Genomic DNA, 12625 nt, shown 5'->3' on the forward strand with positions numbered 1-12625 from the left:
GTGTGTGTGCGCGCGCGCGCGCGCACACACGAAGCTTAATGAAATTAATTATGGCTCACGGGTTAATTAGCATTCAGGAATGGATCCGGAGATTTAAATGATGGGATGCTATAAATTGTTGTAATAAAAAAATTTATTTTTTAAAGTAATAATATAATAAATATTATACAAAAAAAGTTATGATAATTTAATTTATATAATATATAAAATTAAATTATCATAATATTTATGAATATATCGACTTATAGATTTTGTTAGTCGATCTATGCGTACCGTAGAGTCGATTTTTTTCAATTACAAATCAACTATTTTTCTTGTATTTGTTTGTCCTTTTATAATTGAACCATATCTCTTAAATACTAACTTATTTCTTCATTTCTAGTGAACATTTTCATTCATTCAAAAAAACATTAAGATAAATTACTTTTTTTTTTTTTTTTCTGATTCAACTTCATGTGTGATTGAATCTTTGAGAAATAAAATATCAAATGTGGTGTCTTATTTATTTGGAATGATTGTTCATTGGTGAGCAATTGAGGACTCAATTGGTTGCACCTTGAAAAGGCTAAAACATAAATCTTTTCAAAACTAAAGTTGGCGATTAATGTAGAGTATTTGAGATTTTCAAGGTTTGAAGGAGTGTCTTCAACTTGAAAATATCAGTTAAGGAATAAAGATTTAACCTGATGTGACAATTGAAGACTTAAGGAGTAAAGACTAACGTTACTCAAAATGGTAACTGATAACTATACATCAACAATGATCACCGAACCCTAAAAACAACAATTCACTCTAGTCTCAAGGGAACTTTGTCATTCGTCGTCCAATCTGAGTCACAATGGATCTATTAGTAACAACTTCTTCTCAAATCAAGGAAAGTTCATAGCAGATTCTTATCGAGACTGAGTTGGAATAACTCTTAAACTAGGATAAAACCTAAATAAACATACCAATCTAATGGCTTGTGATGATTAAACTTAATCAATCACAAATCAAATATGTGATAATTAAACAATCAAAAGTATATGGCTCACAAACTTAATCTATGACATTTTAAACTCAACCAAGTGTGGTCTAAGGTCTCCAATGGGCTTGTGATAATTAAACTATCACAAACCTAATCCATGACATTTTAAACTCGACCAAGTATGATATGAGGTCTTCAATGATAATTAAACAATCACAAATTCAACATGAATGTGATAGTATTAAACTCGGTCATGCATGTTACAAGTTCTTCTACGATAATCAAACGATCACACGCTAACCTATGACTTTTTAAAACTTGGCCATGCATGTTACATGGTCTTATATGATAATCAAACGATTACAAACCTAACCTATGACTTTTTAAAACTTGGCCATGTATGGTCCAAGGTCTTCAATGACAATAATATAACACCTCAAATACGTTTTTGCTTTTATATTTTAATTTCATAGAGAAACGGTGGCTTATCAATGAGCCGCACTAGAAAAATCAACTAGCAATACGCATGTTTGACGATTAGAGTTGCTATTTTTTCCTAACTATTATTTATTTTTCCTTGTGCAATGACAAATGTGAGATCAAATGAAATTATTGTACGTTCCACCGCCGGATACCATATGATTTAAATATGTAAGCAAATTATTTATTAAAAAAATTATATAGTGAAAACAAAGAGAGGTTTCATTATATATATATATATATATATATTATAATTTTTATAAAATATTTTAGTTTATGTGTTTGAACATTAACAAAAATATCATTAAAATAATTTATAATTATGTAAAGTCAATAATTTAAAAGTACTTTTTATTATTTTTTATCCAATATTATCATCTATAATAAATATGATTTCTATCGTAAAGAGATAATTCTCATAATATTTTATAAAACTTTTCTTACATTTTTATTTATTTTTTCTTTTATATAACATAACATATATCTACATATTCAAATAAATTATTTTAAAAATGAAAATAATATTTCTGAAACATATATCTACAGACATTCATAAAATATGAGTATCAAATATATATTTGATAGAAATACGTCTTTAAATTTGGATTAACTATTTATTTTCTCACCGGAAATCGAAATGTGTTGAAGAAAGATAAAGAAGTAGGTCCCATTAAGGAAAAGAACGCGGGAATGAGAAAGTGCCAAAAAGCTTTAACGCGTAGATTTGGGCTGGTTGGCAGCCATATTAATTACACCCCCCACAACAAAGCACTTACCCTTGCCGTTCAAGTTGACGTTTGGTACCATCCAACTTAATTTCTGATTAATTAATTAATTAAACCACACTTGCTTACTCACCGACACTCTTGCATTTCATTTTTATATTGTCAAATTTTCCATCAAAGAAGGAAACAATTCTTAAATTAATTTAGTCCTGTTGAAACATTAAATTATTTAGTATAGAAAATGTCAACAATTTCTATGGCCGAATTGAAATATTAAGTTTGAAATGATCATATATCCTTAAACTGTTTTGAATATCTAATTAAAGTCTTACCAATATTGCTACATATTATTATAATTAAGTTTGAAACGTATATATAATAGTATATAGTTCAATATTTAGCCGCACCTTAATGCATATATCTACAGACATTCATAAAATATGAGTATCAAATATATATTTGATAGAAATACGTCTTTAAATTTGGATTAACTATTTATTTTCTCACCGGAAATCGAAATGTGTTGAAGAAAGATAAAGAAGTAGGTCCCATTAAGGAAAAGAACGCGGGAATGAGAAAGTGCCAAAAAGCTTTAACGCGTAGATTTGGGCTGGTTGGCAGCCATATTAATTACACCCCCCACAACAAAGCACTTACCCTTGCCGTTCAAGTTGACGTTTGGTACCATCCAACTTAATTTCTGATTAATTAATTAATTAAACCACACTTGCTTACTCACCGACACTCTTGCATTTCATTTTTATATTGTCAAATTTTCCATCAAAGAAGGAAACAATTCTTAAATTAATTTAGTCCTGTTGAAACATTAAATTATTTAGTATAGAAAATGTCAACAATTTCTATGGCCGAATTGAAATATTAAGTTTGAAATGATCATATATCCTTAAACTGTTTTGAATATCTAATTAAAGTCTTACCAATATTGCTACATATTATTATAATTAAGTTTGAAACGTATATATAATAGTATATAGTTCAATATTTAGCCGCACCTTAATGTGTATTTGATTGTAGGATAACAAATATTGATTCAATTAATTTTATAAAATTAATTTGATTTTAGTTAAAAATAAATTTAAAATAAAATAGTTTATATTTAAATATATTTACGTGAAAATAAATTAGACAATATATTTAATTATGAAGATTATATTTAAAGATAAAAATTATAAATTAATGTTAATTTCAAGTTAAATTACTTTTAAAGACAATTAATTCGGAACAAACCTCTAAACATATCAAAATAATTTTTGAAGTCTTCTTAATCATTTCTACCTCTCCCATGAGTGACTCCAATCATACACAATAGTCATTTTTTTCCACTCTTATTTCCTTCACACGTGTCCATATTCCTGTACATGTGAGTGAATCGCACATAGAAGTATATTGGAAGAAGAAAAAAACAAGGAAAGGAGGAAGATGACAATCGGGGTTGTGTTTCAGTTTAGGGATTTTAGGGTTCATCTTGTTCCCTTCTAGGATTTTAAAGTTATTTTCTTAAAAGAATAATTACATTTCAAAAATTATTAAATTTGTTTTAATCAAGTAAATTCAAAACAAAACAAAAACGATGTGACTTCAACATATACATGAGATCATACTCATGATATTAAAATTGAGATAAACTTAAGGGTGGAGAAAATAATTGAAATATTTAAAATAAGAGAGATCAAAATTATGGAGAAAAAAATGGGAGACCAAAATTTCATATTGACCATAACAAGCAGCTAAAAAATAACTCTATAACCATTCTTAAATTTAAATTTATTAAAATTACGATATAATTTTATATTTATAAATTGTAAATAAATAAATTTTGACTTGTTTCTAGGCTTTCGTTGAGAGTTTGAAGGGGAGAGAAGAGCCTTGGGAAGAGGAGAGGAGAGACAAAAAAAAAATATCCATCTTATTTGAGAGAATTTTTTATATAGAATGAAAAAAGAATTCATAGAATTAATATATTTTTTTTTATCTTGATATTATTATATAAAGATAAAAGATTTGAAGAATTTATTTAAACCTTCTAAAATTATTCAATTTTGAGTTTTTTGAATTTAAGAGATTTTGTATTATATATAAAGAAAATTAATCATCCATTCAATTTAGACTCCATCATTTCTTTCTTTTTTTTTTTTTTTAAAAAAAAAAACTCTCACCTCTCCTTCATTTTTAAACTCTCGAACATATCTTAAAAATTGTTCATTTCAATAGATTGTTATGCATGCATAAAATTTTTAACTGTAAATCATAAAAATGACCTAAAATGAATAATCTAATTTGTTGTGTTAAGAAAAATCAAGAATGACAAGAATAAATGAATGAGTTTGACTGGAAAACACGATTTCCATGCAGATGAGAAGGATCCAAGTGTGTATAAGCAAACAATTAGTCTAAAACAATAGGAAGATAAGATTAATAATCGTGCATGCATGATGGTAGTATGCCCATAGTGCTTTGAAAGCAAACCATGACTAAATGGAGACAAACTAATACTAATCTATAATATTACTATGGGAATCGGACCTAACATATTGACTTTTGTGTTCGTGATGACATTATTAGTCCTAATAGTAAGGTTTTGTTTATGCCCATTTCTAAACTTTATTCATATAATATTCCATAAGTCAGAATTGAATTAGGATTTGGAATAATTTTAAATTTTTTATTTAATTTTTTTTTATGATTTTTTTTTGAAATATTCAATTAAGATTTTAAAGTAATTAAAATAAGTCTTGAAATATTCGATTAAGATTGTTTGTAGTTTTTAAACAAAGTGTAGAAATTTAGGATATTCAATCAATACTTTTGCCAATTTATAAAAAGTTTTGTGGTATTCAAATACTTTCAAATTTGAATTGATTATTTTCAAAAATGAATTTCATGAAAGTTTATACATTTTAATGGATTTATAGTAGGTAAAAGTTTTTTTCTTATGATATAAATTTCCATGGACTCTCATATTTCCTTATTTCTTTTTAATTGTCTTTTCTCTCCTCTCATTCTTTTTTTTTTACTACGTAGACAACACGTAGAAGATTCAACGCTTTGTTCCGGATTCGAATTCAATATCTCAAAGTTGTATGAATTAATTGTAGTGAAATTTATCATCTCTTATAAGATTATAAAAATAAAAATAAAAAATTTATATTTTGAGTAAAAAATCAATTTTTTTATAACAAAAAAAAAACTACTCTCTTTTAGTCTTTGTTTGTTTTGAGAGAAATAAAAAAGAAAGACATAGTTAAGAGAAAAAGAGAAGAGATTGAGACGATCTTTCTTGTTTGAATGCCAAGAAGTAGAGAAAAGAGATAAGATCATGGTGGGAGCCAACAACTTTCCCTGTCTTCTCTGATGTGCGAAAAAATGCTTAAATTTACTCACTTTCCATTTAATACCCTTTTCTCACCATTATTTTGTTTCTATGCATAGCTTTGGTCTTCAAATTTTCCTTGGTTTTATTATATTTTTTGTTCCTAGGTCTGTGGTGGTTTTAATAATTAGTTTAATTATCTTAAATTAATTTATTAATGTCAAACCAAAAATAAATTTATTAAATCTGTTTTTTAAATTTAATTGCTTAAAATAAATTAATAAAAATTCAACATGATTTGAGTTTTATGAAAGGTTTAAAAAGATAATTTAGTCTTTTTAAAAATACACATTTATTTATCTTTTCTTCCTCCTAAATCAAACAACACATCAAATCTTCTATATATATTTAACCTCTTTCTCCCTTTTCAAACTCTCTCACCACTTTATCTCTTCTCAATTTCTCTTTTAAAACCAAAAGAATATATACATCACCAAAATATCAATATTTCTGTACTGATAGGAATTACGTTTACTTAAGGTAGAATAGAAAATCTACCAAGTCTGAATAATATAGAAACAATTTAGAAAAATTTATGTGAAATTAATTTCAGTTCATTTCGAATTTGAATAGTTATGAAATTCAGATTTATAAGCCATTTCTAATTAAAAACTTCTTTTTGATTATTTACTTTTCAAGTCAAGTTGGAAATCCCTTCATTTTCTTTCAAAAGGTACACACACATCTACTCTACAGAATAATTGATCTATGGATAGTAATTAAACTCCCTATATCACATTACAAATTGTAGAAGACCACTTTCATTAAAGGTCTATATAAATGTGATTCCGAAGGATCCACATATATATACAATAAACGGATCCCAGAAAAAGAAATATGTAAAAAAGAATGAATAAACTCCCATTTCCTCCTGTTGTGTGCACTGCCACTTATAACTCAACCTTTCACAACGTACACTTGGATGGTTGCCATTCCATACTTTCCAAGTTAGAATTCTTCTACCAAGCTGCTGTTGGTTTTCATATGTATTTTCATGAGGCATTCCAAAATAGATCCATAAAGCCCGTGATAATACAAGGGAGTCAATGTTGCTAGGAGGTTTGAACTTTCCGTCGTCATATATGAACAATTTTGATCACTCTCACAAAATGCAAATATACATGAGAGTTCATTCGTCACTTCCGCTGCTAAGTCTATCTGAAATCAAAAGACCCAAATAATGAATTACATTAGGGATACATTAAAGGAAGATGGACAGAAATGAAAAGGAGTCGTCAAAATACCTAGAGATCTTTTCCCTTCCATGGCTTCTTTCTTCTCCCGGCAACTAAAGCAAAGGAAAGGTCCATCCCAAGGGCGCAATTTTCGAGGGTTGGATGCACCCTCGTGTACTGAAATACCCTCTCCGGGTTTTATTTCTACTTGACATACTGCACATATGAACAACTTGAACATGTTGCAGAGTGGATATTTTGTATCCAACCTGCATTTTAAACAAGCATTCTATTGTCAAAAAAACTAGAGAGCGAGTTGCTAACTTTGACAACAGCTATTACAAAACTAAACCTCTCTGAGAGCATAGCAGAGCCTTCCTCATACAGCTCCACTACTACATCTGGCTCCAAGTATTCTTTGTCAATATAAGATGATTCAGAAGTCTTTTTACGAAACATTGCCTTGAGCATTCCTTTTACTGCTGGCTTCTTTTGATGTGGCACAGGAGCAGGTGGCTTCTCCTGAGGTAATATATCAACAACGATACAGGTTGTATCATCTCTAAGCCCCTTTGCTTGTAAAGCTTCCTGAAGACAACAGAAAGAGAAGAGAGAATAAATGCACAATTCATAGTTTCATCCGACTCAATGACACTAATGCAAACAAGGTAACTTAAGATGTTGAAGTCAGAGATTACTATTACACCCAACATTAAAACAGCCCACACAAAAAGAACATTATGCGATACAAATGGTGTAGGTTTATCTCACTTTTACAATCAGTGGTGCAGCAGACTCCGCTGACATGCCACGGCAACAATCAAGGGCCACTTCTGCAGGTAAAGCATCCCAAACACCATCACTGCAGATAACAAGCCGACCTCCACCAGTGGACAGCTGAATTGACAGAAATAAATTAAACTGTTCATTGAAAAATATGCACACATAACGAAAAAACTTTATTAACCCCTCATAAGAATTAAATCATTTGATCCTCAGTGTCTGAAACAATTTGGTTAGCAGAAACACTTGCTAAGAACAAACTATACATGAACGCAAATGAAAAGTAATGAACATAAGTCAACCACGGGCCACTGCATATGTAAGATTGAGTATAGACATAATGACTAACCTTCACTTGTTTTACATATGGTACAGGGACAACAAATTCACCAATATCCATATCTCCGATAGATCGTGAAAGGCACAAGCCACCAGGCCAACATCTCAAAGGACCAACCTAAAATATCACTAATCCAGTTAGGCATATTAGTGTTATTAACTCAAATGGAAATTTGTTTTAAAGAGTATTGGTAAAATACATAGGGAGATAGTTACCTATTATCTAAACAACAGTTTCTAAAAAAGATTGTAAAAAGTTTTAATGAAATGCAATGAGTACTATACTGTTAGTTTGATATGGTTTTATGTAATCAACAAGTATACACACCGCCTCTCAGTTTACCACGGTATGATTCAGAGAATCGCATTACTCTTAATCTCTGATTATGTAGTTTAACGTGGCAAGCATCACGTACCAAAAATTAAATTATTACTGAAGGCATCAGATATATGAACAAGCTGTCCTTTTTTCTCTCTTTTTGGTAGGGAGTGGGGTCTAGAAGATTGTTGTGGAACAAAACCATACGGGTTAAAAAGGAAACAATAAAAGGAAATGTACCTCTGCTCCTCCCCCTGTATTTAAACGGCCAACCTCGCCCCCACTAGAAGTGATACGAACCCTCCTGATGAAAGTGAAAAAGAAGGGTGAGGCTAAAAACAACGAATCAATTCCAAATAGTTGTTCAACAAAAAAAAATTACAACTCACTCCTCTTCATTTGTTTCTAGCCGATGATCTGCTGACAAGTAATAAATCCCACCTTCAGAAGATTCTAGTACGCAACGGGAATCGCCAACTGATGCAACTGTTACAACCCATCCTTCGATAATGACAAAGGTAACAGTTGTTCCTGATTTTTGTCCTGTAATGAGAAAATATAAAAATTTAGAACATTAAATCAGAAGTATAAAAACAATCAATCACAGCTCAGTCACACCATCTTAAAACTTCTGTTACTAATTAATGTTCTTCATCAACCATAAAATACTCTAATATGTTGACAACTAGCACATGATTTAAATTATGGTTGTGGTGGCATCGTGGTCGCAGTCATGTTGTAGCTATAGTTGTTTGATGGGGACCAATGTGGTTCTCAGTTCAAGTATGACGCAACAGTGGCTGCTGCTTTATTCTGATGCTCCAACCGCGTTGTGTCCACAATTTAAATCATGAGCTAATTATACGGTTCATTCAACCAAACAAATGTTAGTATATTTAGTATTATGTTGGAGGTGGAGACCAAACACCCTCCCTCCTTAATTCCCCCACACTAACTACCAAGTCATCCTTATATCTTTTAGGTGCCTACAAACTTAACTAGCTTTAATCAAGGAAGTGTGAAACTACATAAATTGCTTGCTAAACCTGTCCGAGGATTTTTTAATCAAGGAACTTCTGTTCAAAACAATAAAATCTGGTTTTCTTGATTGATTTGCATACTTAAGCCAAAGCATTGTTGTACTGTTAAAGCAATTCTGTAGCTGATGCCTTAACTAGCAAGATTCATGTCCAGAGTCTAAAACAGGCAAAGAAGCTCAACCAAATGCTAGAACCAGCTTGCAAAAAGCCTCACACATATGGTTATAAAAAAAATACCCCACTTTGAAAAGGTGATTTCTCATCCATCAACATTTACAATCAAACCAAAATCTTTAAAAATCAAAAGAATAATAAATAGCAAGAGCAATATTGCGATAGCTCTGCTCTCAAAAAAGAACAAGTGTCTAATCTCCAGAGACGCGCTGGATGATATATGACAGCAATAATAGAAATATTTACAAATGCCTTTGGGTTATATTACCATTAAGGTCCCGCTGCTGCACACTAATTTTCTTATACAATTAACAGACGACAAAGCAAACACGAAGTAAATTGTCCATACCTTTCTGTTGAAAATCTTTATCAGTTTTTACAAAGCCTGCAACCAAAGCTCTAGGCAACGCTGCTAACCACTCATCTCTGTTAAGATCTGGAGGAATTGCACTTAAAACATTGTTCAGAAGATTCTCCTTAGAATAAATAGCAGCAGCAGATCCACTGTGCCCATCAAATAGCTGTAAGTAAAACTTCCACGTGAGCAAATGAAACTAGGGAAAACACAAAAAGCATGAACTAATAAAAAAACAATTATGCCTTCAGTGCATAAATGGTTAAAAATCTTTCTTGTGATCCAACTAAGATGAGTGCATACAAAAAGACCATAACAAGAGGGGGAATTGTTCACACTTCACACAATTGAGCAATAAATGTCAGAAAGACGAAATCTCCATATTGATGTAAGACACAATATGCAACTAGATAAACTCTTACCAAGGTCAAACAGCTATGAACTAAAAGTCAAAACATTTAAAAAACTACATTGTACTCTCAGTAAATCTATCAAAAGTAGCAACTCCATAAGATGAAATTGTTACCATATTCCATCCTTGCAATGATAATCTTAATATCATATTTTTTTTCCTCTCGCTCATTAAGTCATACCATAGAACAGAATGATAAACATTCCAAACAGTAATCATGTAATTATTATAAGCATTTTAAACAATAGTTACTTGTATAAATTGAATTTAGCTTCTACATCTCAATTTTTAGAATTTTCTGAATTAACTTCTCCATAAATAACTACTACTATAAACTAATCAAAATATATAAAAAAAATTGCAAGTGAAAAAACATAAATTAATTTTAATTGAAAAGCCTTCTCTCTTAAGTTAGAAATGAATCCAATCTGAACATGAGCAAAATACATCAAATTAAAACATGTAATAAATAAACTGAATGATTGAATCTGAAAAAGCAGAAGGAGAGAAACATTAAAACATACCCCAAAAACGGAATAAGTATAGACCCCATCACCCATCATCCTCTGGCACTCGGTCTTTAGCAAGGTGAAATCCTCTCCTTTCTTGCTTTGAAAAGCTTGACCATGAACAATCTCAGGTTTCTCAATTTTCTCAATCATCAATTCACGTTTCAAAAAAACCGAAAGAGGAACCGTTTGGTGTTCACTCTTAGTAGACATTGTTCATTCCCCTCTTCAATTCTCAATTCCAACTACTCAACGTTATGATTCATTTCACAATCAAAACCTAAATAAGGAAACAAAAACAACACGCGTTAATTAATTGATTAATCAAAATTAAAATCTTAATCGTGTTTTTCCTTTTTCATCCCGAAACAATGCATCGGCAATGAAGATTCATACAAGTTGGATGGAACGGAGAGAAATTTAATGGACGACATTGATCGATATAAAAACGACAGAAAAATTGAATAGCGAGAAAAACGGCAATGGTCGTGGATGTAAAAAAAACATAAAACGAAAGGAAACGCGGTGTGAAATGGAAAGGGAGAAGAGATGTTACTACGGGGGAAGGAGAAGAGAAGAGTGAAACGGCGATGTCGTTTGTTCGTTGAGGTGCAAATATTCCATTGATTTTTGTTGACAGAAAGAGAATGGAGACAAGTTAATAAAAAAATGATTAATAAATGAAGTGATGAAATGACGTGGCAAAACGGATGCTTTGATTATTTACTTGGCTCGGCGATGCGAGCCGTTTACGAGCCAGGGTGCGTGCGGTGCGGTTAATGTCACTGTCTTTGACTTGTATTCATTCTCTTGCGGCGCTCCACCAAGGAAATTGGCTCTCATAATTCATCACAAATTCACGGATGGTGTTCTCGGATTAAGGGATCTCACACGATCGATATAAGCTAATTTTATATGGATGGTGTTCTGGTACGTCAAAAAATTTCATTTTAAGTATATGTGGAAATCAAAATCGAAGATACTTTATAAACACTCACTCACATTTTTTAAAAGCTGACAATATTTCATAAAAGCGAGGATGTGGATTGAGGTCGAAACATGTAATTTATAATAATAATGAATTATTTTATTATTTCGTTATATAATTATAATTATCATTATAAAATATTATAAAAGCAATTGTTCAAGTTAAATATGAAGATAAAATTATGGTCTAAATCAATGAAAAATTATTTACTTTGAGAATGCATGTCTACTAAACTGTGTTATTTTTTATTTTCTGATATAATTTAACAACAAAATAAAAACAATTTGTATAGTCAATGTTTAAATATATAGTTAATTACATTTAAAATAATGTTGAATGAATTTAACAATGAGAAATGCTAACAAGTGTTTGAAGAGTACTTGTGAATACATTAAAAGTAATAATTTAATTTTAAAAATTAGTGTATTCAACTCCTTAAAATTAAAATTTAAAATTGTGATTTTTTCCACAGTATTTTACTTTTATTTCCTTTTGTTAATTTTTTAATAAATACTCTTAAGAAACTCTATAGCATGATCATTTAACAATATATCATGTCTAATTAATCACCTATCGAATGTAATTAATTAAAAAAAAATAAAGATTATAAACGGTGTTAGCTATAATTTTTAAGTGTTATACATATATTTAGGAAACACTTTCATATATTTATTAATCATCTACTAAATTCAATTTTGAGTTAAAATAATACAATTCATTTTTTTGGCACAAAGCCGTATCTTATTATTATGTATAATTTTTTTTTCTTGTATTAGATATCATCCACTCATTTTAAATTTTGTTGGGTAACAAAATTAAAAGAATATATAAAATTAAAAGAATATATATACTGAGTCAATTCAACATATACAAATACAATTGATTTTTAAATTAATAGTTAAATAATTTCATTTTTTTTTGAAAAAGTTATTTTTATTATTTATATAATTATAATAACTAAATATCAT

The 12625-nt window shown here is 29.9% G+C and overlaps 1 protein-coding gene across 2 annotated transcripts; it reads right to left on the bottom strand.

Annotated features, from left to right (window-relative positions):
* Window positions 1-6308: 6308 nt before the first annotated feature.
* LOC101505057 (probable protein phosphatase 2C 12) lies at window positions 6309-11610 on the bottom strand. Of its 2 annotated transcripts, none has more exons than XM_012716824.3 (10): window positions 11229-11610; window positions 10685-10949; window positions 9743-9914; window positions 8569-8722; window positions 8420-8483; window positions 7871-7978; window positions 7510-7635; window positions 7091-7326; window positions 6808-7007; window positions 6309-6721 (listed from the first exon to the last, which is right to left on the bottom strand). In XM_012716824.3, the coding sequence occupies exons 2-10, from the start codon at window positions 10880-10882 to the stop codon at window positions 6693-6695; spliced, it is 1287 nt and encodes a 428-aa protein (XP_012572278.1). In that variant the 5' UTR covers window positions 10883-10949; window positions 11229-11610; the 3' UTR covers window positions 6309-6692. The 2 variants fall into 2 exon arrangements, with proteins under 2 accessions (XP_012572278.1, XP_004487674.1); XM_004487617.4 differs by having other exon boundaries at window positions 11226-11609.
* Window positions 11611-12625: the final 1015 nt, after the last annotated feature.

The sequence above is a fragment of the Cicer arietinum genome, chromosome 1, assembly GCF_000331145.2.
Source record: "Cicer arietinum cultivar CDC Frontier isolate Library 1 chromosome 1, Cicar.CDCFrontier_v2.0, whole genome shotgun sequence".
Classification (NCBI taxonomy): Eukaryota; Viridiplantae; Streptophyta; class Magnoliopsida; order Fabales; family Fabaceae; genus Cicer; species Cicer arietinum.